Source organism: Enhydra lutris, unplaced genomic scaffold, assembly GCF_002288905.1.
Source record: "Enhydra lutris kenyoni isolate GAN:26980312 unplaced genomic scaffold, ASM228890v2 scaffoldscaffold31, whole genome shotgun sequence".
Lineage (NCBI taxonomy): Eukaryota > Metazoa > Chordata > Mammalia > Carnivora > Mustelidae > Enhydra > Enhydra lutris.
In genome coordinates this window covers 1,212,593-1,239,630 of record NW_019154115.1, presented here as the reverse complement: position 1 = coordinate 1,239,630, position 27,038 = coordinate 1,212,593, and the positions used below count along the sequence as shown (strand labels likewise).

Genomic DNA, 27,038 nt, shown 5'->3' with positions numbered 1-27,038 from the left:
CAACCACTTTATGACTTCCATAACAATAGAGTAATTTTGCCTGTCCTAAAGCTTCATATAAATAGATTCTTATACAGCCTGTGATCTTTTGTGTCTGACTTTTTTCCCTCAGCATAATAATTGCAAGATTCATCCGTGCTGCTCCATGTGTCAGTAGTTCGTTTCTTTTGCTTATTGATCATTTACAGTTGTCCACTATAAAAACTTATCTAATACAGTTTGCTTATCTACCATTATTCTGGTAAATATGTAGGCTTTTCCAATTTCTGCTTGAACAAAGCTGCTACAAACACTTCTCCACGAGACATCATGAAGGCACATTTTGTATTTTTCTTGGGCAGTTATACGTAGGCACGGAATTTGCAGGTAAATGCAAACTGCCAGGCTGTTCTCCAAAGTATCAATTTGCACTCTCACCAGAAATGTGTGAGACTTTCTGTTGGTCCATACCCTCACTATTACTTGGTGTTGTTTCTGCAGTAACTATTTAAATTTTTTTGTTTTAACTCCTCACTTCCAACACTTATTAAACCACTGAGCATTTTTCCCTATAAATCTTTCTAATACCCCATGGAATTAGTGTCCTGCAGAAGTCACTGTGGATAGTGAGGACCTGAACCTTCACTTATAAATAGAAGTCAAAACATTAGCAACAACAAATCACCAGAATATGAGGAGCAAGAGAAGGTCAAAAGAGGGGATTAAGGCAAGCAGTCAGAAGAAAAGGCCTCCAGGGAAAAGGAGTGAGTTTAATAAGTAACTTGGTAAAAATTCTGAGATTCAAGAGGATGTCACACAATAAAACTAGAATAGGCTACTGTGAAAGAGAAAAGAATTCGGAAATCACAAACATGACTGCCAACATGAAGGTAACATTAGAAGCATCTAAAAGGAAAATGCTGAAAATGCAGAGGGACATGGAAAGAGAACCAAGAGCTCAAGAAGTTAGAGGAAAATATCCCCAGAGCAAGGGGAGGCTTGAATTCACAGATTGAAAAAGCACACTACGTGTCAGGGAAAGCTTGATAAAAAACAAGATCAATAGTGTTTGGTCCTGATATGTAAATGGACTAATTAAAGGGACAAAATTAAGGCCTCAGAAATACACAAAAATAATAAGAGAATCTAATTTAGGATAAACGTGGTATTTTATTTTATTTTATTTTATTTTATTTTATTATTTTTAAAGATTTTATTTATTTGACACAGAGAGACACAGCCAGAGAGGGAACACAAGCAAAGGAAGTGGGACAGGGAGAACAGGCTTCCCACTGAGCAAGGGAGCCCCAACACAGGGCTCAATCCCAGGACCCTGGGATCATGACCTGAGCCAAAGGCAGACAATTAACAACTGAGCCATACAGGCGACCCAAAGGTGGTATTTTTTTTTTCTCATTAAACTTTTGTTTTAATGGGTCTCAAAATTCTGTGACAGATTTTTGGTCAAGTTGTTTCCATTAAAAAGTACTGATTTTAAAAACTAATAACTTAAAACTGCCACACACACACAAAAGAACAAATGGTCCACAAAACATTCTCCTTTCCTTCTGAAGGTTTTACGATGCATTGTTATCATTAACCAGTCTTTTACTATTAAACTTAAATGGCCAATTGACACAAACAGTTCTGAGACCGTTCTTCCACCACTGATTAAGACTGGGGTGGCAGGGGGCACCTGGGTGGCTCAGTGGGTTAAGCCTCTGCCTTCGGCTCAGGTCCTGATCTCAGGGTCCCGGGATCGAGCCCCATATCGGGCTCTCTGCTCACCATGGAGCCTGCTTCCCCCTCTCTCTCTTCCTGCCTCTCTGCCTACCTGTGATCTCTCTCCGTCAAATAAATTTAAAAAAAAAAAAAAAAGACTGGGGTGGCAGGTGTTGGGGATAATATTCATTTATGCTTCTGAGCTTTCTGGGCAGACTTGGTGACCTTGCCAGCTCCAGCTGCCTTCTTGTCCACTGCTTTGATGACACCCACAGCAACCGTCTGTCTCATGTCACGAACAGCAAAACGGCCCAGAGGAGGATAGTCAGAGAAGCTCTCAACACACACAGGCTTGCCAGGAACCATATCAACAATGGCAGCGTCACCAGATTTCAAGAACTTGGGACCATCTTCCAGCTTTTTTCCAGAACGACGATCTATCTTCTCCTTCAGCTCAGCAAACTTGCAAGCAATGTGAGCTGTGTGACAATCCAGCACAGGTGCATATCCAGCACTAATTTGGCCTGGATGGTTCAGGATAATCACCTGAGCTGTGAAGCCAGCTGCTTCCATTGGTGGGTCATTTTTGCTGTCACCAGCCACATTGCCACGACAAACATCTTTGACAGATACGTCCTTGACATTGAAGCCCACCCACATTGTCCCCAGGAAGAGCCTCACTCAAAGCTTCATGGTGCATTTCAACAGACTTGACTTCAGTTGTAACATTGACTGGAGCAAAGGTGACCACCATGCCAAGTTTAAGAACACCAGTCTCCACTCGGCCCACAAGGACAGTACCAATACCACCAATTTTGTAGACATCCTGGAGAGGCAGATGCAAGGGCTTCTCAGTTGGACTAATTGGTGGCGGAATGCAATCCAGAGCTTCAAGCAGTGTGGTTCCACTGGCATTCCCATCTTTACAGGTGACTTTCCATCCCTTGAACCAAGGCATGTTAGCACTTGGCTCCAGCATGTTGTCACCATTCCAACCAGGAATTAGCACAAATGCTACTGTGTCAGGGTTGTAGCCAATTTTCTTAATGTAGGTGCTGACTTCCTTAATGATTTCCTCGTATCTCTTCTGGCTGTAGGGTAGCTCAGTGGAATCCATTTTGCTAACACCAACAATTAGTTGTTTTACACCCAGCGTGTGAGCATGTAAGGGCATGCTCACGGGTCTGCCCGTTCTTGGAGATACCTGCTTCAAATTCACCAACACCAGCAGCAACAATCAGGACAGCACAGTCAGCCTGAGATGTGCCTGTAATCGTGTTTTTGATAAAGTCTCTGTGTCCTGGAGCATCAATGATGGTCACATAATACTTGCTGGTCTCGAATTTCCACGGGGAGATATCAATGGTGATACCACGTTCACATTCAGCTTTCAGTTTATCCAAGACCCAGACATATTTGAAGGAGCTTTTTCCCATCTCAGCAGCCTCCTTCTCGAATTTTTCGATAGTTCTTTTGTCGATACCACCACATTTGTAGATCAGATGACCAGTAGTGGTAGACTTGCCCGAATCTACGTGTCCGATGACAACAATGTTGATATGAGTCTTTTTCTTCCCCTTTCTGGCTTAGGTTGAGCAGTGGTTTTCACAACACCTGTGTTCTGGCGGCAAACCCGTTGGGAAAAAGCAAAGGTGGTATTTTAAATCAGAGGGAAAAACTATCATTTACTAAAGGGTTTTGGTACAACTGACCATGTATCTAGAAAAAAAAAAAGATGGTTTTCCTTGTTATTTCTTATTCTAAAATAAATTCCAGATGGATTTTAGTTGTAAAAATGAAATTATAAAAACAATAGGATAAAACATGTATATCAGGTAAGGGGCTATACTAGATAAATTCCAAAAATATCAGCAGCTTAGCACAAGAGTTTATTTTTTGCTCATGTGAAGCCTGATTGGAGGGAAAGGAGCAAGCTGGAGATCTTGCTGCTTAGTCTTCCAGAGACCCAGGGCCAAAGAAGCTCTGGCGTCTTCAATAAGTGGTCCCGGAGGTGTCCCTGAGCATTGATATCCATTGGTGAGTTAGAGAATGAGAGAGAGGATCATGCATGAGAGAGTACACATATTCAAAATAGGAAAGACAAGTAGGAATAACCTTTGAAACTGAAGGATTTTAAAACTGACAAGAGGTTTCTCTGCATAATTCTATGTAAATAAATTTGAAAAATCTAGTTGAAATGGTGATTTTCTAGGAATAGATTATCAAAACTGACCCCAGAAGAGAAAGAAAGCCTAAACAAATAAATCTTAATGAAAGAAATAGAGAAAGTTGTTCAAGAGCTAATCCCTAAAAAAAAATTTCAGAGGGGAACTCCATAAAGCTGAAGAAATAAGACGTTCTCAATGGTCATTCAATAATTCCAGAAAATAGAAGAAACAAGGGCATGAAGAGACAAAGTGAAATTATCCAACAAACCACTATGGAAACTCAGGCTGGCCTGGTAGTAAGTTGTATGTACTCGGAGGGCTACCCTTACCTCAACAGCCAAAGCTCAATTTTTCACCAGGCCACCAGGTGCCAACAGTTAGTGTTCTAGACAGCTCTCTAAAAAACTGGTGTCTAAATTTAAATTGGACCTCTGGCTCTTCTTATGACAGACTTGTCTTATTCAATAGATGAATTATTTTCTATTTAATTCTTAATGTAAATAGGAAATTATATGCTCAATTACATTAGCTAATAATTTAAAGATAGGCACTAATAATATGGATATGGGATATGGAACCTGAATATCACAAGAGGAACAAAGAAAAACAATAAAATACTTTGTCAACCCTACGAAATTCAGAAAAAGGAAAAAAGAAAATATTGAGAAAGAATAATGAACAGAAAACATGAAATAAAATGGCAGGAAGGCCAAACATTTCATTGTTATGTTATGACTGTGAATTAGTTAAATTTCTTTATTGAAGATAAAGGCCTTAATACTGGGCACATACACACATAACGTTGTATACACTCACACACATAAATCTGATGATACACCAGTTACAGGATACTCACTTAAAACATAATGACAAAGATTAACATCAACAGTCCAACAAAGGTATCTCAGGCAGATGCCAGCCAAAAGAAAGCAAGGTATGGTGTACTCATATCAGACAAGGTAGAATTCAAGGCAAGATGCATTTTTTCCAGTAAAAAAACACAGTCTACCAAGAAGATGTGAAATAAAAAGGGACTTTAACCAAACCATAATTGTAATGGGAGAATTTATCATAACCCAGAACCAAATTCAGTGGAGGAAAGAGAAGGTTTGAATATCAAACTGAACAAGCTTCACGTGTAGTCCAAAAGCAAACTACCTGCTTTCTTTTCAAATTCTCATGGAATAATAACAACAACTGATCACACACCATGCCACAAAGAACTCAGTAACCAAAAAGTAGAATTTATGTGGTCCATGTTCCCTGATCACGATGTAATCAATCTAGAAAATAAACAACAAAAAGATAATGCCTTCACCTCAAGCCTAACCACATGGAAATTCCCAAACATCCCTCTAAATACCTCAGGTTAAAATGAAAAATCAGATTAGCATTACAACCTGTCTGAAATTATTAACCACAAGAATATTTCATATAAAAACCAAGATAATCTGACTGAAGGGTTCCTCATTGCAGTGGTCAGAACCTTAAACTCCTTTGGGTAAAGTCAGTGACTGACTCATCCATTCCACAAAAGTTTTCTGAGCACCTATTGTAGGCCAGCACTGCTTCAAGTGGTGGGGACAGAGCAGTGATCAAAAGAGAGAATGTTCCTCTTGGTGGAGGTTATGTTCAAGTGGATAACTGTAAGAATTATTGAAAAAAAAACATCCTGAATGTTCAATTCAAGAACCTGGAAAGGTATAATAATATGCCCTCAGAAAAGTAAGGGAGAAGAGTAAGGTAAATATAAAAATGGATGACTTAGAAAAAAAAAATAAAACAATCAATAAAATTAAGATCTGAAAGTCTAGATCTGAAAGTCTAGATCTAGATCTGAAAGCACCTGGGTGGCTCAGTGGGTTAAAGCCTCTGCCTTCGGCGCAGGTCATGATCCCAGGGTCCTGGGATCGAGCCCCACATTGGGCTCCCTGCTCAGCAGGGAGCCTGCTTCCTCCTCTCTCTCTCTCTGCCTGCGTCTCTGCCTACTTGTGATCTCTGTCAATTAAATAAATAAAATCTTAAAAAAAAAAGATCTGAATAGCTAAAATGAGAAACACAAGAAACAACAAGTGTTGCCAAGGAGGTGGAGAAAAAGGAATCTTCCCTCTTGCACTGTTGGTGGAATGCAAACTGGTGCACCTCTGTGGAAAACAGTATGGAGGTTCCTCAAAAAATTAAAAATAGAGCTACCCAATAATCGCTCTACTAGGTATTTACCCAAAGAATACGAAAACCCTAATTCGGGAGTGTATATGCACCCCCATGTTTATTACATCATTATTTACAATAGCCAAATTATGGAAGCTGCCCAAGTGGTCTATCAATAGATAAATGGATAAAGAATACACATATACACATATATAAATATATATATAACAATATAATATATATAACATGTATATATAACGGACTATTGTTCAGCCATAAAAAATAATGATATTTTGCCATTTGCAACAACATGGATGGATTGAGAGTATAATGCTAAGCAAAATAAGTCAGTCAGAGAAAGACAATACCATATGGTTTCCCTCATATGTGGAATTTAAGAAACAAAACAAATGAACAAAGGGGAAAAAAACAAACCATAAAACAGACTCTGAACTCTAGAGAACAAACAGATGGTTACCAGATGGGAGGTGGGTGGGGATGGGTGACATAGGCGATGGGGATTAAGAGCACACTCGTCTTGATGAGCACTATGTACAGAACTGGTGAATCACTGCGTTATACACCAGAAGCTAATATAACACTGTATGTTAACTATATGGGAATTAAAATTAAAAACTTAAAATTAAAACTTAAAAATTAAGATTTGATCAGACTCTGCCATGTCTAAGAAAAAAGAGAGAAATCACAAATACGTATCCTTAGAAAGGACAAAGGGGATGATATGGCTGCAGATACAGAGAAGATTGTAAAGCTTATAAGCAAATAAGTTTTTAAAAATGTGTGTAATACAATGTCAAGAAGTGTAAAAACTTAGATAAAAACAGATGGCTACCGTGGACAAGATGAAAAAATTACTAGAAGTACGTGAATTACCGACATCAACTCACGTGGTGGAAAATTAGCATGGTCCAATAACTACAGAGAATTTGAAAAGATTGTTCAGGATCTACTCACCAAAACACATAAATACCTATAAAAGTTCGAAGTAAAACTTGACAGACTATTGAGGCAAAGATAATCTTATTTAAACTATGTAGAACATCAAGATGGAAAGAGACTTTTGCAAGGCTGGAATATCAAAATCTGAGGTAGAACATGAACACCGGAATTACAATGACAAGAACAGAGGCAGGGAGAGCAGGAAGGCTGGAGCACAAACTGCCCTGAGGGAGAGCTGTTGCAGTGGGAGCTACTGTGTGTGTGTTCGCTTGGGTCCGTGAATGGCCTGTCACCCAAACATGGCTCTGGGGACATCCCAATCTGTGTCCCTGCCCTCCCTTCATGCCCCGCCACAGTCCACATCTATGGCTTTATGGGATACTCCTTACACTCAGCTGATCCCCTGAAAGTGGACTGCTATGGTGCTACTGTCCCATTTGGGGGTGGCCCCAAAACATGGTAGGGAAGAGAAATCCTCTCAAGGACAGAATGTAGAACAATACATCTTCTTGACCACTTTCCCCAAAGGCAAGATGGCCTGAGCTACAGATTTCCATTGGTTCATGGACAATGGCTAGTGGTCTAGCTGGACAATTGGAAGCTCAGACAGAGCAAGATTAGAGACTGGGGACAAGGTCGTCTGGGGAGGAGAATGTGAATGGATCTCTCAGAACTGTCCCAGAGGCAGAGACTCCTCTCCTCTCCAAAATTTTCCCCACTGTGAAGGAAGTTCTCAATGATCAGGTGGACAAGATGTCCACCCAGTGGACAAGTGTAGATTAGCTTTTTTCCCCAGTTACCCCTGCGCCCACTCAGAAATGAAATGCTTTTGGAGGCAGGAACAGAGAACACCTATCCAAGTAAGGACTTGACAGCCTCTCCAGAGCTGAAGCAGCCAGTGCCACAGACAAGGCTCTAAATTCCAGCAGTGGAGACCAACTCTGCAAATCTGGTATATTGCAGTAGAGATGACCTATCAGCATTTGATAGCAAGTGGTTACACTGGATTCCTTCCATCATGGAGGGTCAGTGATTTGTTCTCATTGGGATAAATATTTATATTGGAGCTCGATAAACGTTTTCTCTCCCTGCTTCTACCAGGACCACCTTGAGCGGACTTAATAAATATCACTGGAACAACCCATTTTCCATACTGTTTCTGCCCAAGAAACTCAGTTTAAAAAAAAAAAGTGATGCAATGGACCAATGGTCATGGGATTCACAGGGCTTTATCATATATCAGGATATATATATATGAGTATAACGGATAGAAGAATAAAATGGGCCACTGAAGGACCAGTTACAGCACTGATTGACAACATCTTGTGAGTTTGGGACACTGTCCTCCAAGACATGATATGTAAATTCAACCAGCAACCAATGGATAGTGGTCAATTTTGTTATTTGTCACTATCGAACCAAATAACCCGCTTTCAAAAAATATGCTTCTCATTCCTGTGTCTGCTCTACATCTGCTAATTTAGAGGTTTTGATATCCAAGGGAGGAAAGCTTCAGTCTGGGAACATATAATGGGTGCACTGAATAGGAAGTTAATAGTGCCAAGCCGTCATTATGGGCTGTCTGTGCCACTAGATAAACAGGCCCAAAGGGAGGTCAGTGTTGGTTGGAATGATTGGGATTTGTGCTGTCCAATTCTATAGCCACCTGTGGCTATTATAAATTAATTTAAATTAAGCAAAATTATAAATTCAATTCTTCAGTCCCACTAGCCACATGTCAGGTGGTCAATATCTGCATATGGCTATTGGCTACCATATCAGGTGGTAACATATGGCTATTGTCTACAGAAATAGGCAGAGCAGATGTAGAATGTTTCATCACTGCAGAAAGTTGCATTAGATGGTGCTGATTTCAACAACCAAGAGTAATAGAGAGGTCATTCTGTGGGGCACGAAGAAATGAGGTTAATTCTCTGGGACCCCGCTGCTCTATCTACTGGCACTGGTATGAGTGGGGGTCAATATGGAAGGAAGACTACAACAAACATATTTAGGCAGGACCATCAGGGCTCAGACCCCTCAAGAATAATGGTCCAGGCCACCTCACAATGTAAAGAATCCCTACCAACTGAGGTGTTGGCTGAAGGCAAAGTCAACGTGGAATAAATGATAGAGGAGGGAGGTCATACACCTTTGCCAAGGCATAGAGCCCTATATTCCCTCCTCATAGTTTCTTCCTTGCTCAGCCACATGTATATTCACATATTTAAATGAATTTCTCTTATATTTCCCTTCAATTACATATATTGTGTGCAGAATATTGAGATAGGATTGGGACAGAATCAGAGAAGGAATGGACCTTGTCCCAGAAATCTTGGACTTGGAGTTGTATAGAGTAACTAATAAAAGAATGAAGATATTGGGGCACCTGGGTGGCTCAGTGGGTTAAAGCCTCTGCCTTTAGCTCAGGTCATGATCCCAGGGTCCTGGGATCGAGCCCTGCGTCGGGCTCTCTGCTCCGCAGCAAGCCTGCTTCCCTTCCTCTCTCTCTGCCTGCCTCTCTGCCTACTTGTGATCTCTGTCTGTCAAAAAATAAATAAAATTTAAAAAAAAAAGAATGAATATATTTTCAGTTTGTTAGGTTACAACTTTGGTGGGGGGGGGAGGGTGCTCTAAGGATGGAAGTCAGGCAGAACTGTAGTAAGAACTTACTGGTTATTTTGGCCACCAAGAGTTTGATTTTGCCAGTAGCCTTCCAGTGTTAGTTTAAGTAGAGCTGGTTTCTGTTGTTTGCAAAGAGAATTTCTGATGGGTACAGAAGTATAAATGTTGGCAAGGAATTGATATAGTTATTTGTGGATGACACACTTGTCTTCCTAGAAGTTCCTGGAAAATCAAGAGAGAAAACACTAGGAAACAGCAAACAATTAATTGTGGTAACCAGATATAAATTGCTTTCCTGTTTATCCACTTTATTCTGCAAGAAAATATAATGTTCAAAATCCCATTTTCAATGTAAAATAAAACCAGACCCTGAAGGGCCCTAAATGCCAGACCATTCTGTCTTGATGGTGGGGAGGAGCCAGAGAAGGTGTCAGCGCATCAAGACCTGTCAGCAAGCTGAATGCAGGAGTTTGGGGGCCAGGGGGTGGCGGGGAGGTGTCATGCCCCTGCCCCCTGTCCTGGCAGGTGCCTGTGGCTACCTCCCACCAGGCCCAGGGGTGGGGGTGTCAGATTAAGAGCAGTGACCACTCCAGTGTGCACTGGTGGGGCCAAGGGAGCGGGAGGAACAGGAGCTGTGGTGCGGTCTCTGGGGTGTGAGTCAGTGCAGCTCCTCAGGGGACAGCAGACCTACATTTTGCCGGTCTTTGGCTTGTATACATTGGAGGACTTCTGTAAGGAAAATAATAAAAATTATAAATATAAAATAAGGTACAAACATGAATAATTACTTGGAATGAGAAAAGAAATCAACATGACCAACAAATAAGAAAAGTCAACATAGTCCAAATATCACATAATCTCCCCAAATAGCCTAATTGTTTTAAATTCTGCACACATCTTTGTAATACCTTTTTTTCCCCCTTCGTTTTTGGCTACATACCTTTTGGGGGCTTCTTCATATAATGATGCTGTAAAGTACAGTACATGACGTTTCCTATAAAGAGAATAATTTGGCATTTCCTAAAAGGGAATAGAAAGATAATTCCTGGTGTGATTAGCCAATCTGTTATTTTGTTACTAATAGTTTAGTAGAGTTCAACTTCATGATCTGTCGATAAAGTTGGAAATGTTCAGGATTGTCCCCAATTGGCAGCAACCTCTATCCAATATCTTTTACAAGTGAGCTGTAAGATTGCAGGGTGAGGGCCAATCTTAAATATTTGGAATTGACGGCTCGTTAACCAGAGCAATTCCGACGCATTCTTAAATTGCTGCTACATTGCTTTTAGCAGCATCATTGTGTAATAAAATGACTCTTGCGCTATGTACACTGTAGTTATTGATGAATATGTACAGAAGCCTTGTCATGGGAACCCTTGTTCCTCCAGGCTGTCTTGCTCTGTTGGTGAAAATTTCATGTGCCATTTCGTCTGGAACTACCAGACCTCATCAGGACAAGATGCATCAGTCACACTGAGATGTGATTCCATATAATGAGACACATAAAACATGCAACGTGACACAGAAGTACCAGGTGCTTGTGGAACTTGCCCAGGACTCAAGCCCTGCAAACAATGGAATCCTGATACATTTGATTCTGGATGAATCCCATGAAAGAGAAACAGAATGTGTGATGCACTTATAATTGTATATGTAGCGTTACAGAGTATATTCTTCAACGGGAGTATATTTTTTTAAAGATTTTTTATTTTTTTATTTGACAGAGAGAGATCACTAGTAGGCAGAGAGGCAGGCAAAGAGAGAGGGAAAAGCAGGCTCCCCACCGAGCAGAGAGCCTGATGTGGGGCTCAATCCCAGGACCCTGAGATCATGACCTGAGCCGAAGGCAGAGGCTTAACCCACTGAGTCACCCAGGCGCCCTGGGAGTATATTTTTGAGGGGAGAGAATTTCCAGTTTGACTGGGCATCCATGAGAAATGAGTCCTATGTTCTGATGGTGGAAGAATTTTTCACCGGCCCACTCTGGCTCTTTTCATTTCAAACCTCATTTCTCCTCCAAAACTTGCCAGTACTGGGGGCTGACACTTTCATATTTCAATATGACCTCTGGCCTGAACCTTCCTGTCGTGGTAATTGGTGAGCTGGCATGGTGGGTATTGGTGGGTATTGTGTGTGGGGTAGGAGGTGGGTAGGAGTATTATTGCCAGAATGGCTAACAATAATTTAGGTATAAATTGGAGTGAGTATAAACTATGTAACTATACGCCCACTAAGCCAAATACATGTATTTTCGATTCAACTTCCCCTTAGCCAGACCCCAGAGATGTCCACAGTCATCCAACACCTTTCAACATGGTGGAACTATGACAGGGAAGTTACAGTGAAAGACACAATGGTCTTAACGGAAACATTTTACTTCTGTCAGTTTTACAGAACCATTATGACCATGTGAATGCATTGCTCGGATCCCTCCCAGGGCTTTGCAGAAGGCCTGTGTGAGTTTATCTAACATCACAGTATACCCACCTTGGCTTTGGCTGTCAGGGCAGGAGCTAGGGAAACAGGGAATAGTCCTTTTAATCATTCCTCTTACTGAAAATCTCAACACAGTCCACACAACACCCTTCATGCTCGCCCTCTCATCTATTCCCACTACAACCTGTGAAGTAGGTATTATCATCCCCAGGCCACAGACGAAAAGTGGAAGCCTAGAAACAGAAGGACTCTTGGCCAGGGTCACACAGTAAACAAGCAGTTCAGCCCAGCTCTTGTGTTCTGTCCAGGTCAATGCCTAACACAAGGCCTGCACGGTCTCATTTACTCCCATGCTCATTGTGACAGAGTGACAAGGAAGGGGTTATGCTCCCATTTTACAGAAGCAGTAGGTTTTATAATCATCTGTCATACCTGCACCCACAAGACAGTCGACAAGGCATTTGTAGGCCCGTGAGTTTTATTTAACTCTCACAGCAACCTGCAAGGAATGTTATCTGGTAGAGGAGACAGACTCACTGGAGGTCATATGGGTTGATTAAGGTCCAGCAGCAAGTCACTCCAAAGAGGCACTCCAAACCAGGACTCCCCACTCCTGGTTCAATGCTCTTTTCACTGCACTCTGCTCTCTTCCCCTTTAGAGATCAAAGGGACCCGAGAGCATCATCTTGTCCCATCCCCTCCTGCCACACAGGAGAAGCCCAGAGAGGGGGAAGGACTCTTAACCCAATGGTCAAATTTGTTTCTCTGCCTCTCTTCTTCAGGAGGCTTCATCTGCCTCCCCATGTCTAGGGGGCCCAATTGCCCTAGATTTTGCCCTGACATCTGAGTGACCCTCCTGCAACAGCTTGTACCAAGTCAGTCTATCACTGTCTTCCTCTTCTTGTAACTGGTCTCCAGCCGCAGGTCCTACTGAAGACGGAGGAGAGTCTTAAGCAGCCTTAGAAGCCAAGTAGCCCTGTCCCCATGGCCACAGCCGATTGGATGACACCAGTGAGGGAGGCCAATCCAGACTGAGCAAGGTTAGACTTATGCACCAGAGCAGGTGGGTCTGAGCGGTGGAAAAGGAGCCCGGCAGTAGAAAGGAAGAAGCACAGAAAAGAGGCTAGGGGACCCCAGACAGAGCCTCTGCTCTGTGAGTATACCAATCCCATGATTCCCAGCAGTACCTGGGCCCAGGTTATTTTTCTGTGCGAAGCATTAGCACATTCCCCACATTGAATCACATGAGTGGGTTTTGATACCATGCAACTTAGACCTTATAGAATTATTTTTATTTTTTTTAACAAGTTTAATGGCTGATACAGTCATATGGTATTAACTCATATGTGGAATTTAAGAAACAAAACAAATGAGCAAAGGGAAAAAAAGAAAGAGAGAAAGAGACACACCAAGAAACAGACTCTTAACTACAGAAAACAAATGGACAGTCACCAGAGGGGAGGCAGGTGGGGGGATCGGTGACCTAGGTGATGGGGAGGGGAGGAAGGGGGGCACTTGTGATGTATGATGATGACGGGTGATGTACAGAAGTGTTGGATCACTATATGATACATCTGAAACTTATATTACACTCTGTTAATTAACTGGAATTTAAATAAAAACTTAAAAAAAAAAAGACATTTTGGGGGCACCTGGGTGGTTCAGTGGGTTAAACCTCTGCCTTCGGCTCAGGTCATGATCTCAGGATCCTGGGATCGAGTCCCGCATCCGGCTCCCTGCTCAGTGGGGAGCCTGCTTCCTCCTCCTCTCTCTCTCTCTCTCTCTCTCTCTGCCTGCCTCTCTGCCTACTTGTGATCTCTCTCTGTCAAATAAATAAATAAATTCTTTAAAAAAATAAAAATTAAAAAATTTTAAAAAGACATTTTTAAAAAGTAACACACTATATATATTGCTCTGCATCTTGCTTTTTTCACTGAACTGTCCTGGAAATCATTCCAGGCCATAAAATGATGCATTGTTTTTACAACCAAAGTCCATGGTTTATGTCTGGATTCAACCGACCCCACCAAGGGGTGAGATGGGGCCCAGAGGCCTGTCACTTCGTCAAAAGCAAAGGAGAGGCAGGATCAGGAGATATGTCTGGTCTCTTCGCTGGTGGGAGAACAGAGACTGAGGCTTTAGTCAGTGTCTGCAGGAGGCCGAGGCTGGACCTAGAGGGTCTGGCCGTGTAGGGGATGAAAGGCCATGGCTTGGCTTGCTGACCTCTGCCCCTCCCTGTGAAGTTGAGAAACAGGTTCCTCAATGACTTCATCATTCTGCCTCATCTTCTCTCGCACCGCAATTGCTCCACCCGAGTAGGTGGCTGCAGAAAGGGGAAAGCTGCCCAGGCCTCCCTGGCTCTTCCCCCCTTCCAGTTTGTCTCCACTCCCTGAGGGGCCTCCTTCCCCCGTGGCAGCAAGGGCTGTGTGGGCCCAGAACAAGCAGCTTCCCTTGCCCTCTGCCCCTGGGTAGGGGGGTTTGGGATATTGGGGGGGCAGGAGAGGGTACTATGTTGGACTCCCCTGCCTAAGCTCTGGAGATCTTTACCGTCTGCCTCCTTTCCACAGGCTTCCCCAGGGGGCCCAGGCCCCAATGGTGCTCGCCCACACCTGTTATTTCTGTCCTCTGCCCAGCACCCTACCTTGGACACTGGGGCTCCCCTGGATCTGTCCCTTGGAATCTTACACCTTACTCTTTCTTTCTCTCACAATTCTTTATTCTATTCTTCTGTAAATTGCTTTTGTAATTTTATTCCTGCTGAAAGAAATGCCTTTTCCTGACTTTCTAGCCTGCTCCAACACCCCACAATTTACTGCTGGTCACATCTTGTAAGGACCTCCAAGGGGTTTGCCTCTCTTTCTTCTCTCTCCTTCCCCTACCCCCACTCCAATGTATTGTTTAGGTTATGGAAACATTAACTAAGGTCAGGACGTCTTTTCCACAGAGGAATTTTTGTTTCTGATTCTGGTGGGGTCATTCCACTGAGTCAGAATCAAATGCATGTCCCCACCTGAAGAGAGGGATTATTTTATCTGCGTGCACATGTGCTGTAGCCGGCGACCAGGCATGGGAGTCCCTACTGCAGTAACTCCTTCCATCAGCAAATGCTCCCTGCAGCCTCCAGTCTGTGGGCTCTGGGCTGGGCAGCCAGGGACACACAGTCGATTGGGCATCTGCCATCAGCTTGGGTTGTGGTCCCAGCGTCCAGGGATCAAGCCCCACATTGGGCTTCCTGCTCAGTGGGGAGCCTGCTTCTCCCTCTCCTGCTCCCCCTGTTTGTGTTCACTCTCTGCCTCTCTGTCAAATAAACAAACAAAATCTTAAAAAAAAAAATAATGGACATTCTCACTGCCCTCACAGGTGCCCCAGTGTGTTGTGGAGGACAAGACATGCGCTAGGATAATCGGGGGCTACAGGTTGTATTTGTGCTGAAACTTTTTCCCCTTTAGTGATTGTGAAGCATTTTGAGGGCACCCGTTCTGTGCCAGGCACTTATGTGGCCTTATTTCATTTTTGACAACCACTTGCAAGTTAGGCTTTGTTAACCTTACCTTACAGATGAGGAAACTGAGGCCCGAGAGGTTGAGTTGCTCACACAAGGTGACAGTGGAGGTGCAGCATCAGGATTTGATTCCAGGATAGTTTCACCCCAAGGATAGGTTCCTTCCACTGGCTGGAGCAGCCCTCTCTCAGCTCTGATAGCAAAAAGGAGCAGATTTCACACTGGTTTGTTGCTTTGTCTCTTTTCTACCCCGAGTGTGACAGGCGGGGGATGTGGGAGAGAGTTGGGCCCAGAGGACAAAAAAGGGCAATTGGCCTGCACAGGGTGGGGGTGGGAAGCAATGCTTGTCTGTTTGCCTGCACATGCGCAAGGACACAGCCTGCGGGGACAGTAGATGGTATGGGAGTGAATGAGGCTGTCCTTGCCTTTCATGCACCAGCATCTTCATTTGCGTGGAAGCCTTAGTACCACGAGTATCACATCTGATAGGCCTTCCCAGCCCAAAAGGAACTACACTGTTCAATCAACAACCCATGATTGTCTTCCCTACACGGGGCATGGGATAAAGAGATGCTTAAGAAATGGTCCTTTCTCTTAAGAGCTCGTAGGTTAGCACAGTCCCTCGAAAACCAATGTGGCAAGTGACTTGACGGTAGAATGCCTGGGGGTTGGGGGCTGCCAGAGCTCAGGGAAGAGGACGTCACTCAGTTGGAGGGGTAGATCAGGAATCCTTCTTGGAGGCAATGACTGAGCTGAATCTTAAAGGATGAGCTGTCCTTCAAGGTCAAGGCAGGTGAGAGAGGGCATCCCAGCACATGTGCATGACATTTCCAAAGGCCAGGAGGCCGGGACAGGCAGGGCAGTTTTGGAGAACAGTAAATAGTTGGGTATGGCCAGAACCTCCTTCAGGCGCTTTGTTACAAAAGGTCATTTAGCCAAACTGGGAGTTTGGTCCCTATTCAGTAGATAAAGAGAATGATTGAAATCCTTTAAGTGAGGGAAGGGATGGTCAGAGCTGCATTTTAGAAAGCTCATTCCAGGAGATGTCTTATTCTAAATGGTGCCTGGAGAGCAGTTCCTGTTGCAGCCTTCTGCACTTCTCGCACGTACGCACCCACAAAACACCAAAATGCATAACAATCCTGAAAATCAAAACTGGCAGACAATCAATTACAAGAATCTGAAAGACAAAATAATTGCTTGTCCATGCTTGGACTAGGAAACAGAGCAATGCACTCACGTAAATAAAGATAGAAATACACTTAATTCTGTTTGCCATTTAGAGACCCCAAATATTTAACAATTAGAAAATAGCACAACTGCCTTTTTGCTGTAAATGGGCTGCTTTTTTGAGGTAGTCAGTGCAGTATTGTCATATTCCTGTCCCATATTTTTTAAAGATTTATTTTTATTTTTTTTATTTGAGAGAGAGAGAGAGAGAGCTGGGTGATGGGGTAGAAGGAGAGAGAGAATCCTAAGCAGACTCCATGCCAAGCATGGAGCCCAATGTGGGGCTCAATTTCACGACCCTGAGATCAGGTCCCGAGTTGAAACCAAGAGTCAGTTGCTTAACTTACTACACCACCCAGGTATCCTGTCTTTTTTTTTTTTTTTTTTTTGTAAAGATTTAATTTTAAGTAATCACTATGCCCAATGTGAGGCTCAAACTCACAACCCCAAGATCAAGAGTCACATGCTCCTCTAACTGAGCCAACCAGGCATCCCATCAAATTCCTGTCCTCGCATCTACCTTTTTGCACTAAATGAGGTTGCAATCCCCAAAGGAGAGAAAATAGGGGAGCCTACTAGGGCTAGCACTTATCATTCTGAAAGGTGAAGAATCTCAACACAAAGCCTTGAAAAGGAGAGAAGGAAGGGAGAGCTGTTAATGATGCATGCTGATGCAGTTTTTCATAAACTCCACTGATCCAGAAGGGCAGAGGGACTAGACAACAGGAACAGAAGATGTCCCCCACTTGTGGAGGAAGAAGTTAGAAAAGTAAAAAGAAAACTAAGCCCAAGTAAAGTAGAAGAAAGACATAATAACAAAAATGAGTCAAATAGGAAGATAATTAATTCATTAATTAAATTTAGCAATGTAGCTGGATCCACTGTATAAACAAAACTCCGTAGTACTTCTACTAAGCACCTACAATTAGTGAGGTTCAAAAACAGTGCCATTTGCAGTAACATTAAAAAAGCAACAAAGGGTGCCTGGGTGGCTCAGTGGGTTAAGCCTCTGCCTTCAACTCTGGTCATGATCTCAGGGTCCTGGGATCGAGTCCCACATCGGGCTCTCTGCTCAGCAGGGAGCCTGCTTCTCCCTCTCTCTCTGCCTGCCTCTCTGCCTACTTGTGATCTATCACCCTCTCTAAGAAGAAGAAAAAAACAAAAACAAAAACAAAAAGCAACGAATATCTCGGAACACATCTAGTGAAAGGTGTACAAGACCACATACTATATTATTGGGGCAAGTTAAAGAAAATCTAAATTAACAGAGGAAGGGATATACCATGTTCATAGATTAAAGGACTATGAATATTCATACTGAACACTATTCTAAATAGCCTAAACTGGAAACAACCCAAATGTTCCTGAACAATACAATGCACAAATTCATCATGATATAATCACACAGTTGAATATAGTCAGCAATGAAAATGAGTAAACTTCTGCTACATGCAACAACTCTGATGAATTCCATAAACATAATGTGGAAGGATATGCACTGTGTGATTTTACTGACCAAAAGTTCAGAAACATGGGCACCTGGGGGTTCAGTCAGTTGAGCATACAACTCTTGGTTTTGCCTCAGTTGCGGTCTCCAGGTCATGGGACTGTTCTCAATGCAGAGTCGGCTTGAGATTCTCTCCCTTTGCTACTCTCCCTGCTCATGCTCAAATAAATAAATAAATAAAATAATTTTTAAAAAGTTCAAAAACAGAAAAAACTCGTCTATGGTGTCAGAAGTCTGGATAGTAGGAAATAATGACCAACAGGGCCTAGGAGAGATTTCAGACGTTGGTCATCTAGTTCTTGACCTGGATGGTAGCTTCGCAAGTATGTTTACTTTGGTACAACCAGATTGTGCATTTATGGTTTGTGCACCTTTCTGAATATGTCTTATTTCAGTAAAAATTTTAATTAAAAAGGAATAAATTAAGAAACGGGAAATTGTGGTATAAAGGACTTACAAGGCTACTCAGATTCTGTGATATAGATGAATTCTGTGTCATGCATGGATACTGCAGCCCAGCAAGAGAGCTGAGCACTTTATAGTTACTTCATAGTTACTCACTTACTTATCAGCAAATGTCATTTTACAGGTGAGAAAACAGGCCAAGAGAGTTTAAAGGAACTTCCCCAGAGTCACAAAACAACTAAGCGGTAAGGTGCAAGAGTCAAACCTCAGCAGCTGGGGTCCAGGACTCATGCCCAATGCCACCCCACAGAGTCAGCTTGTCAGCTGTTTCTCTTCTGCTCCACTCCTTCCCCCGTCCCTGGAACAGTGTTTCTCAAACTCTATAATTGATTCCACAATTCGTGGGGTGTCTTTGCCATGTTTGATGACACTAAGAACAGTAGTGATTCCTATGGTGTTTCAGGACTTGCCAGTAATGGACAAACTTTTTAAGAGCTTGGAACAGTGTCAGGAAAATTGCCGAACAAAATGTCTTCTGTATTTTTGTCACTAGAAGCAGAGTTGTGACGGGCAGCATAATATGCATGTTCACTGCCAAGAAACTTGCATAATGATTTTCTGCATCTTTAAAGCCCTGAATCCATTAAGGCTTTTTAATTGGTATTGAGTAATACACCACATGCATGGCAGAGACTATCTGTAGCCATCCCTGAGCTCCTCTTCACACTACCTTTTATCTAGAACTGTTAAAATTGCTCAGTTAACTATGCATAAATGTGTGGAATAATCAGTGTATTCTCAGCTATGTAAAAATGCAGAAAAAGATTTTTTAGGAAATACACCAAATTATGCACAGCAGTTATCTTGGGTTGTAGCTTTTTGCATTGGTTTTTATTTTTTTATTTCTTGGTATCCTCAAATTTTCTACAACAAATATATGTTACCTTTTAAATCATATGATTCTTTTTTTTTTTTTTTTTTTTTTTTAGAGACCGGGAGGAGAGGCAGAGGGACACAGAGGCTCTTAAGCAAGCTCCTTGCCCAGCAAGGGGCCGAACCAGGGCTTGACCTTACAACCCCGAGATCATGATCTGAGCCAAAATCAAGAGTCAGAAGCTTAACCTCCTGAGCCATCCAGGAACCCTAAATCATACAACTGTAAAATCAGCTTAGAGTATATGAAGTTTTATATAATCATGTACTTATAATTATGTCAAATATATGTATATAGTAAAAGACTGGAAGAAGTCAATAGTAATTTTTTTCTGTTTGTAGAGCAATGAGTTTTTTCCTTTCCTTTCCTTTTTAGAACTTTACAATTTTTCTGTAGCAATCATTGTATCAGTCAAGATTCTAGATTATAGGGGCACCTGGGTGGGTCAGTCAGTTAAGCATCTGTCTCTTGGCTTTGACTCAGGTCATGATCTCAGAGTTGTGGGGTCAGGGTCCCACATTGGGCTCCACACTCAGCATGGAGTCTGCTTGAGATTCTCTGCCTCTCCCTTTGCCCTTTCCCCCCTGTTCACATGCTCTCTCTCAATAAAATACATACATACATACATACTTTAAAAAAATGATTTTAGATTATAAACAACAGAAGTTGACTCCAGTCACCTTAAGCAGTAAAGGATTTATTGTAAGAACATTAGGTGCTTCTCAGCATCTTTTGGAAGCTAAGGAAGGCTTAGTAGGAGAGAACCCAACCAAGGTCAAACCAAGATCAATGGTTTGGTTAGGACATTGTTGCTGGGACTGCCACCAGACACCCCTAGCCGTCACTGTTGCTGGACTCCCGATGCCTGCACTGCTGTAACAAATATTCTTTCTAACTGTGCCTGTGTCTTCGTGTCACTCTCTCATGGTCCAGACTTCTGGGCAGAATCATCTGATTCACTAACAATAATCATGTGCCCATGTTCTAGCTGCCTGAGCACAGGAAGGACTGTCTGGCTCTTGCCAGACTTCCTACAAGGTTCATACAGTAGAGATTCTTCCAAAGAGATAGGGTGTTCAAATGTGAGATAGCTTGAAATAGGATGAATGTCAACTACACTCAAATATTATTATTACAATTATTATTTGCAATGTCCCAAATCAGAGAGCAGAGCTGGTCTAATGAAGACACTAATTACCATAAGTAGGCATTGCTTTTATAATGGAAATAATACTTTTTTTCTTTCTTGCTAAAACATAGACACTTGTATTACACAATGTGGATCAGAGTGCATTTTACTTCCCATAGTATGGATTAAAGAACAGGGTTTATTGGGGGAAATTATAAGCCAAGAATCAGTGAGAAAAAGCACAAGTGTTTCATCTTCTCCTTGTCCCCCAGACAGGAGTGTCACAGTCAGGAGCCACAGGGCACACAGTGGGTCTGTGTTTCTGAGGATGACCCTCACTCCTCGTTTGCTTTTTTTCTAGGTACAACTTTACCAGTAAAATAAGACTGCTTGAGTACGAGGCAGTAGGAATTTATAAAGGGCCAGGAGTTACCTGAGAAGGGTAATTTTCTAGAAAGGAGGAGTCTCCCAGTGGGTAGAAGGGGTCAGCGAGGGATACTGTGGGTCATGACACACTGGATAAGAAGATGGGTGTGCTGTTCATTGAGCAAAACAACACAGGCAGAAGAAGGGTATGTTTGGTAGAAGTGATGAGTTTGGTTTAGGACATGTTGAGTCTGGAGAACATATGAGTCACCCCCTGACAATGTCAAGGTTCCCATTATACACCCCCAGAACAGCCTGTAACTTTCCTTTGTATTGCTTATCCCAATTACACTTTAATCAATAATCTCAGAATTAGTATTGAATCTCCATTCCAGATTGTGAGTTCCCGGAGGTCTTGGCCCAGGTCTGACCATTTCACTGCTATAGCCCCAGCACCTGGCATAGGATCAGGCACAGAATAAGTAAGGAAAACAAACGTGTTGAATGAATTAATGAATCTATATGGAGTCCTGCAGCAGGCAGATATGTGGATAAGAAACTGAGAGACCTGGGATGAAGCTCTAGATTCAGGAGAATTCCACACTTAGACAGTAACTGAATCCAAGGCAGTGGCTAAGATGGGTTACCCACTGAGCTCAGCTGGGTTGAGAAAATCAAAGAGCCTGAGCCAGAACCCCAGGGAACATCATCATCCCAGGAAGGCAAGGTAGGCAAACGTAGGCAGAGAACAAAGGGAGGGGTGTGTTCTGGAAGGTAAGGGAGAAGAGAGTTTTAGGCATGGAGGAGTCAGTGGAGTCAAATGGTGCTGGGAGGTCTTGTAAAGTGAAAAACACCAATGCTTATGAAGGGCTGGTGGGCCACTCTCAGCTTCTAACAGCTCTCAGTGTACTAAATCACTGAATTCTGGAGACCACACGTGCGGCAGGTGTTACCATCATCACTCCTTCCCTGCGATGAAGATACTGGGACACAGACAGGCCACCAGCCAGTCAGTGTGGGAGGGCTGTATTTTGAACCCAGGTGATCTGGTTCCCAAGCATGAGCTCTTCACCGTTATATATGCTGCCTCAGATCAGAGGTAACACGTGGCTCATGGGTAACATCGGGAGAACAAACGTCTGCCGTGCTGTGGGGTGAAGCCACATGGCAATGAGCAAACGGTGAGTCGGAAGCAAGAGAGTTAAGACCAGAAATCCAGCCTTTCCTTACAAAGGGTGGTCCAGCGCACTGACACCACCTGGGAGCCCTTTAGACATGCAGAACCTGGAGCCCCAGCCCTATCTTCTGAAAAGCACAGCATTAAGTGAAAGGTTGCTTTTTCTCTTTTTTTAGGTTGGAGAACCTTGAGCATATTTATAAACTGAGACCAATGGTTTCGAACTCCTGCAGCACATTAGAAGCACCTGGGATGGGACACCTGGGTGGCTCAGTCAGTTAGGCTGCTGCCTTGGGCTCAGGTCATGATCCCGGGGTCCTAGGATCGAGTCCTGAATCGTCCTCCTTGTCCAGTGGGGAGCCTGCTTCTCTTTCTGCCTCTGCCTGCCACTCTGCCTGCTTGTGCTCTCTCTATGACAAATAAATAAATAAAATCTTTTTTTTTTTAAATAAAAATTTTTAAATAAAAATTTTTTTTAAAGATTTTATTTATTTATTTGACAGAGAGAAATCACAAGCAGGCAGAGAGGCAGGCAGAGAGAGAGGAGGAAGCAGGCTCCCTGCTGAGCAGAAAGCCCGATGCGGGGCTTGAACCCAGGACCTGGGATCATGACCTGAGCCGAAGGCAGCGGCTTAACCCACTGAGCCACCCAGGTGCCCCTAAATAAAAAATTTTAAATAAAAAAAATTTTTTTAAAGATTTTATTTATTTATTTGACAGACGGAGATCACAAGTAGGCAGAGAAGCAGGCAGAGAGAAAGGAGGAAGCAGGCTCCCTACTGAGCAGAAAGCCCGATGCGGGGCTCAATCCCAGGACCCTGGGATCATGACCTGAGCTGAAGGCAGAGGCTTTAACCTACTGAGCCACCCAGATGTCCCAAAATAAATAAAATCTTAAAAAAGAAATCTTTAAGAAAAAAAAAAAAAAAGCACCTGGGATGCTGTTAAAATGACCAGTTTCCTAAGGCCTACCCTTGGGAAACCTGTGTGGCATGTGGGATGGGGTGGAGAGCTACCCGGGGAGAAGGCACACATAAGGAAGGACAGGATGGAGGTATAAGCACCGGGGAATGAAAAAGGGATGAAGGCCTCTTCAGGGAAACAGGAAGGGATGGGATGAGGATGAAGAAATGCAAAGGAGATATTTTGGAGAAGGAGGAAAAGCATTAAATAATAAAGCAGAGAGAGGAATTTTTAGAGGGAAGGGACCAGCAAGGCCATAGATACTCAAAAGGAATCGTGCCTGAGAGCCATGATTGATTGCTTTCATTTTTTTTTTAATTTTATTTATTTATTTTAGAGAGAGAAAATGAGAGGGGGAAGGTCAGAGGGGGAAGCAGACGCCCCGCCAAGCAGGGAGCCCGAAGCAGGACTCGATCCTAGGATTCCAGGCTCATGACCTGAGCTGAAGAGAGTTGCCCAACTGACTGAGCCACTCAGGCACCCAACTGATTGCTTTTTTTTTTTTTTAAGATTTTATTTATTTATTGGACAGATAGAAATCACAGGTAGGCAGCGAGACAGGCAGAGAGAGAGAGGAGGAAGCAGGTTCCCCGCTGAGCAGAGAGCCCGATGTGGGGCTCGATCCCAGGACCCTGGGATCATGACCTGAGCCGAAGGCAGAGGCTTTAACCCACTGAGCCACCCAGGCGCCCCCAACTGATTGCTTTCTTAAATGCTAACTAAGACATGCATGGTGGCAAGAATGGTACTTCAAGTCAGATGGATTACTGGCCTGCTGAGTCTTGCAGTATCTTCCCATCACACATAGCTTACTAGGCACTTGGTGACTTTATTCTTGTCCCTCCACTGACCTCCAGCACACCAGGCTCTTCAGTGTTCCTTTTCCTACTCATCCCATTCCTGCCTCAGGGCCTTTACACTTGCTATCCCCACCTATGGGCTGTTCTTCCTCCAGATATTCACATGGCCTGCTTCCTTACCTTCAGTTAGATCTCCTCCAGTGTACTCTCCTCAATGAAGTAATGAGGGTCATCACTCTCTATCCCCGTCCTCTGCATTATTTTCCATTACTGCCCAACATCAGTCCATAAAGCGACTTGCCTATTTGTTTAGGTCTGCTTTCCCTACCCGAATGTAAGCTCCATTGTCTTTCTTGCTGTGGAAAACCCACTGCCTAGAAAAGTGAGGCATAGAGGTGCACCTGTACAAAGTTTGGAGTAAGTGGCAGCTGCAACCTAGTACAAGTGAATGGGATGCTGAGATGAAAAGGTATTGCTGAGTGTGCCCGGGTAAGGTGATGAGCTAGGGAGGTTGAGGAACAACAGGGTGAGTAAGGACAAGTAAACAGGCATCTTAAGGGCCTGATTGAGGAGGAAGCACAGGATTGTCACGGCAGGAAAGACTGCGGTTTCTGCATTAGACCACCCACTCTGTGTTGGTCTGGGCAAGTTTGTTAATCTTCCTAAGCCTCAAACCACCCACTCTGTGTTGGTCTGGGCAAATTTGTTAATCTTTCTAAGCCTCAATTCTCGCAACAGTGAAATGAGGCTGATAACCATAGTCCCTCCACCTAGGGTTGCGATGGGGGTTAAATGAACTAGTAGCCAGAAAGAGTGTGATAGGCAGTAAGCTCTCAATAAATGCTAATTATTACGATCAATCCAAGATTGTGGGAGGAGAGTGAAATGTTGCAATGTTTAAAAAAAAAAAAAAAGAAAGAAAGAAAGAAAGAAATTTACATTTCTGTAAACCATCGAGTCTTGATCCAAAAATGTCCTACCCTGAGACTGACTTGTTACCTTGCCACCCCACCAAGCAAACGTGTCTCCGCCTTGCCAACGCCATTAGCAGCCCTTTCTCCTTTCTGATGACGCTTCTGAGGGCTGAGCTAGCTAGCGCCTGGCCCAAGAAGTTCTCCATAAAAATTTGCTGGTGTTCACTGCACTTCTCCCAAACAGTGCTGCTTTGGTGCTACCTTGTCAGGAAAACGACGTGAAGTGGGAGAGATTCACGCTCCGACCTCTTTAGGGGAGAACGGGCTAGGCAGAAAGAGCCTTCTGCGAGTCCTCAATCATCTAGAAGGCTGGCATAACAAACGTAGCTCAATAGGAGGGGAGTGGGTTTGTTCCTCTGGAACTCGTCTACGAGACTTGTGCCGGAGGCCAACAACTGGCGCGGAATCTTCGACTCCTTTAGGAGGCGTGGCCTCGCTGCAGCTACCGCGGGAGTGATTGGCTGAAGCTGGCGGGGGCGGGACTCGGTTGCCAGGGAGCGGCGCGGGGAGCCTGGGGATCTGCGGCGGCTGCGCGAAGAAGCGAGGTGCTTGCTGGGGCCGGGGCTGCGCGACTGCACCGGGGGCTGCGGTGAGCGCCGCGCAGGCCGGGCACTTACCAGTGGAGAGGCGCCGCCATTGCCGCCGCGCTCGGTGAGCGCATCCCGCTCGCCGAGCAGGGCCCCCGCGGGCCGCCGGCACCATGGGCCAGTGCGGCATCACCTCCTCCAAGACCGTGCTGGTGTTTCTCAACCTCATCTTCTGGGTGAGCGGGGCCGACGGGCGGGGAAGGGCGAGGGGCCGGCAGCGCGGCCCAGGGGAGGCCTCTACTGAGGCGCTCTACGGGCCCGGCGCTGCGGGGGCAGCGGTGACGAGCTTGCGGGCGACGGGGCCCGGCGGCGGAGGCTTCCTCTCGGGCTGGGACGGAGGGCGGAGAAGGGAAGCCCTCAGGGGCTTCCGGCGGCCTCCGCGCCAGGGGCTCCGGTCTCTGGCCCGCTGGCTCCACGCCAGGGGCTCCGGGCTGTGAGGCTGTGGCCCTCCCGCTGGACCAGCCTGCTCCATGGCGGGCTCTCACTGCAGATTCTTTCAGGACCTCAGGCTCGAAATAGGATACTCCCCAACGGGTCAGGCTCTGCTTCTTTGTCAGGGCCCGGAGCCCCCGTAGCTCCAGTGGCAGCACCGAGGCGTGTGAGCAAACGTGCGGCTCCGCGGGGACGCTAGCGACTCAGGGTTGAGGGATTTTGACTTACTGCTCTTTGTGTGTAGAGAACTGCTTAGCTGGTTACCCGCCCAGAAAACTGAAAGGTTTCTTCTTGATAAGCCAGACATTCTTTGCCCAAGAAAATCGGTATATTTGTTTTGGTCACTGGGCGTGAGTAACCGGAGATCGTAAGCCCTGGTTACATAGGATTCGGATGTCAAAAGATTTTGAAAGCAGTGAGTTCACTTTCAGCAAAAGGTGGCTTATGGGGTTTTTTTGGACACGCCCCCAAAGAAAGGGGTGTTTATAAACACTTCATGGCAGTTCAGGTCCTTATCTCGCCAGGAACTTTTGTAGTAACCGGTGTTGTTCCTATCACTCTCCACCCTCTAGTCCATTTGGACCCTGCACCCTGATAAATTAAGCATTTCTTCCTTCACATCATTTTATTTAAAAAAACAACCCCTCCCCCCCCGAAAAAATCTTCAGCAGTACAGTAAGTTTCAATCTCCTCTTGGTATTGCAGCAGAAGTCTTCAGTCACCTTTCCTTCTTCATGACTGGTCATGCTCTTAAACACTTGCTGTCCAGTCCCCAGACACTTCTTGAACATTCCCACTTCCCATACTTTTGTATGTCCCCATTCAACAATTTCTCTCACACACACCTCATTTGGAAAGAATCCTTGCCTTCTTACACGCCCCCACCTCAACAGAGGATGAAACTTTTCATGTTCTGACTGCTATAGCATAAAAGGATAATTATATATAATAAGGCACTACACACAAATATTGCCATGGAGTCTTTTAGGTT

General features: G+C 44.1%; 1 protein-coding gene and 1 pseudogene across 2 annotated transcripts in view; one reads left to right on the top strand and one right to left on the bottom strand.

Moving 5' to 3' along the window:
* Positions 1-1,887: 1,887 nt before the first annotated feature.
* Positions 1,888-25,730, bottom strand: LOC111153104 (annotated as a pseudogene).
* Positions 25,550-27,038, top strand: part of LOC111153379 (tetraspanin 3) — a 34,323-nt gene continuing 32,834 nt past the window's right edge. For both annotated transcript variants that reach the window (XM_022512374.1, XM_022512373.1), the window contains exon 1: positions 25,550-25,791. In XM_022512374.1, coding sequence (XP_022368082.1) covers positions 25,729-25,791 — 63 coding nt within the window. In that variant the 5' untranslated portion in view covers positions 25,550-25,728. The remainder of the gene's footprint in view (positions 25,792-27,038) is intronic.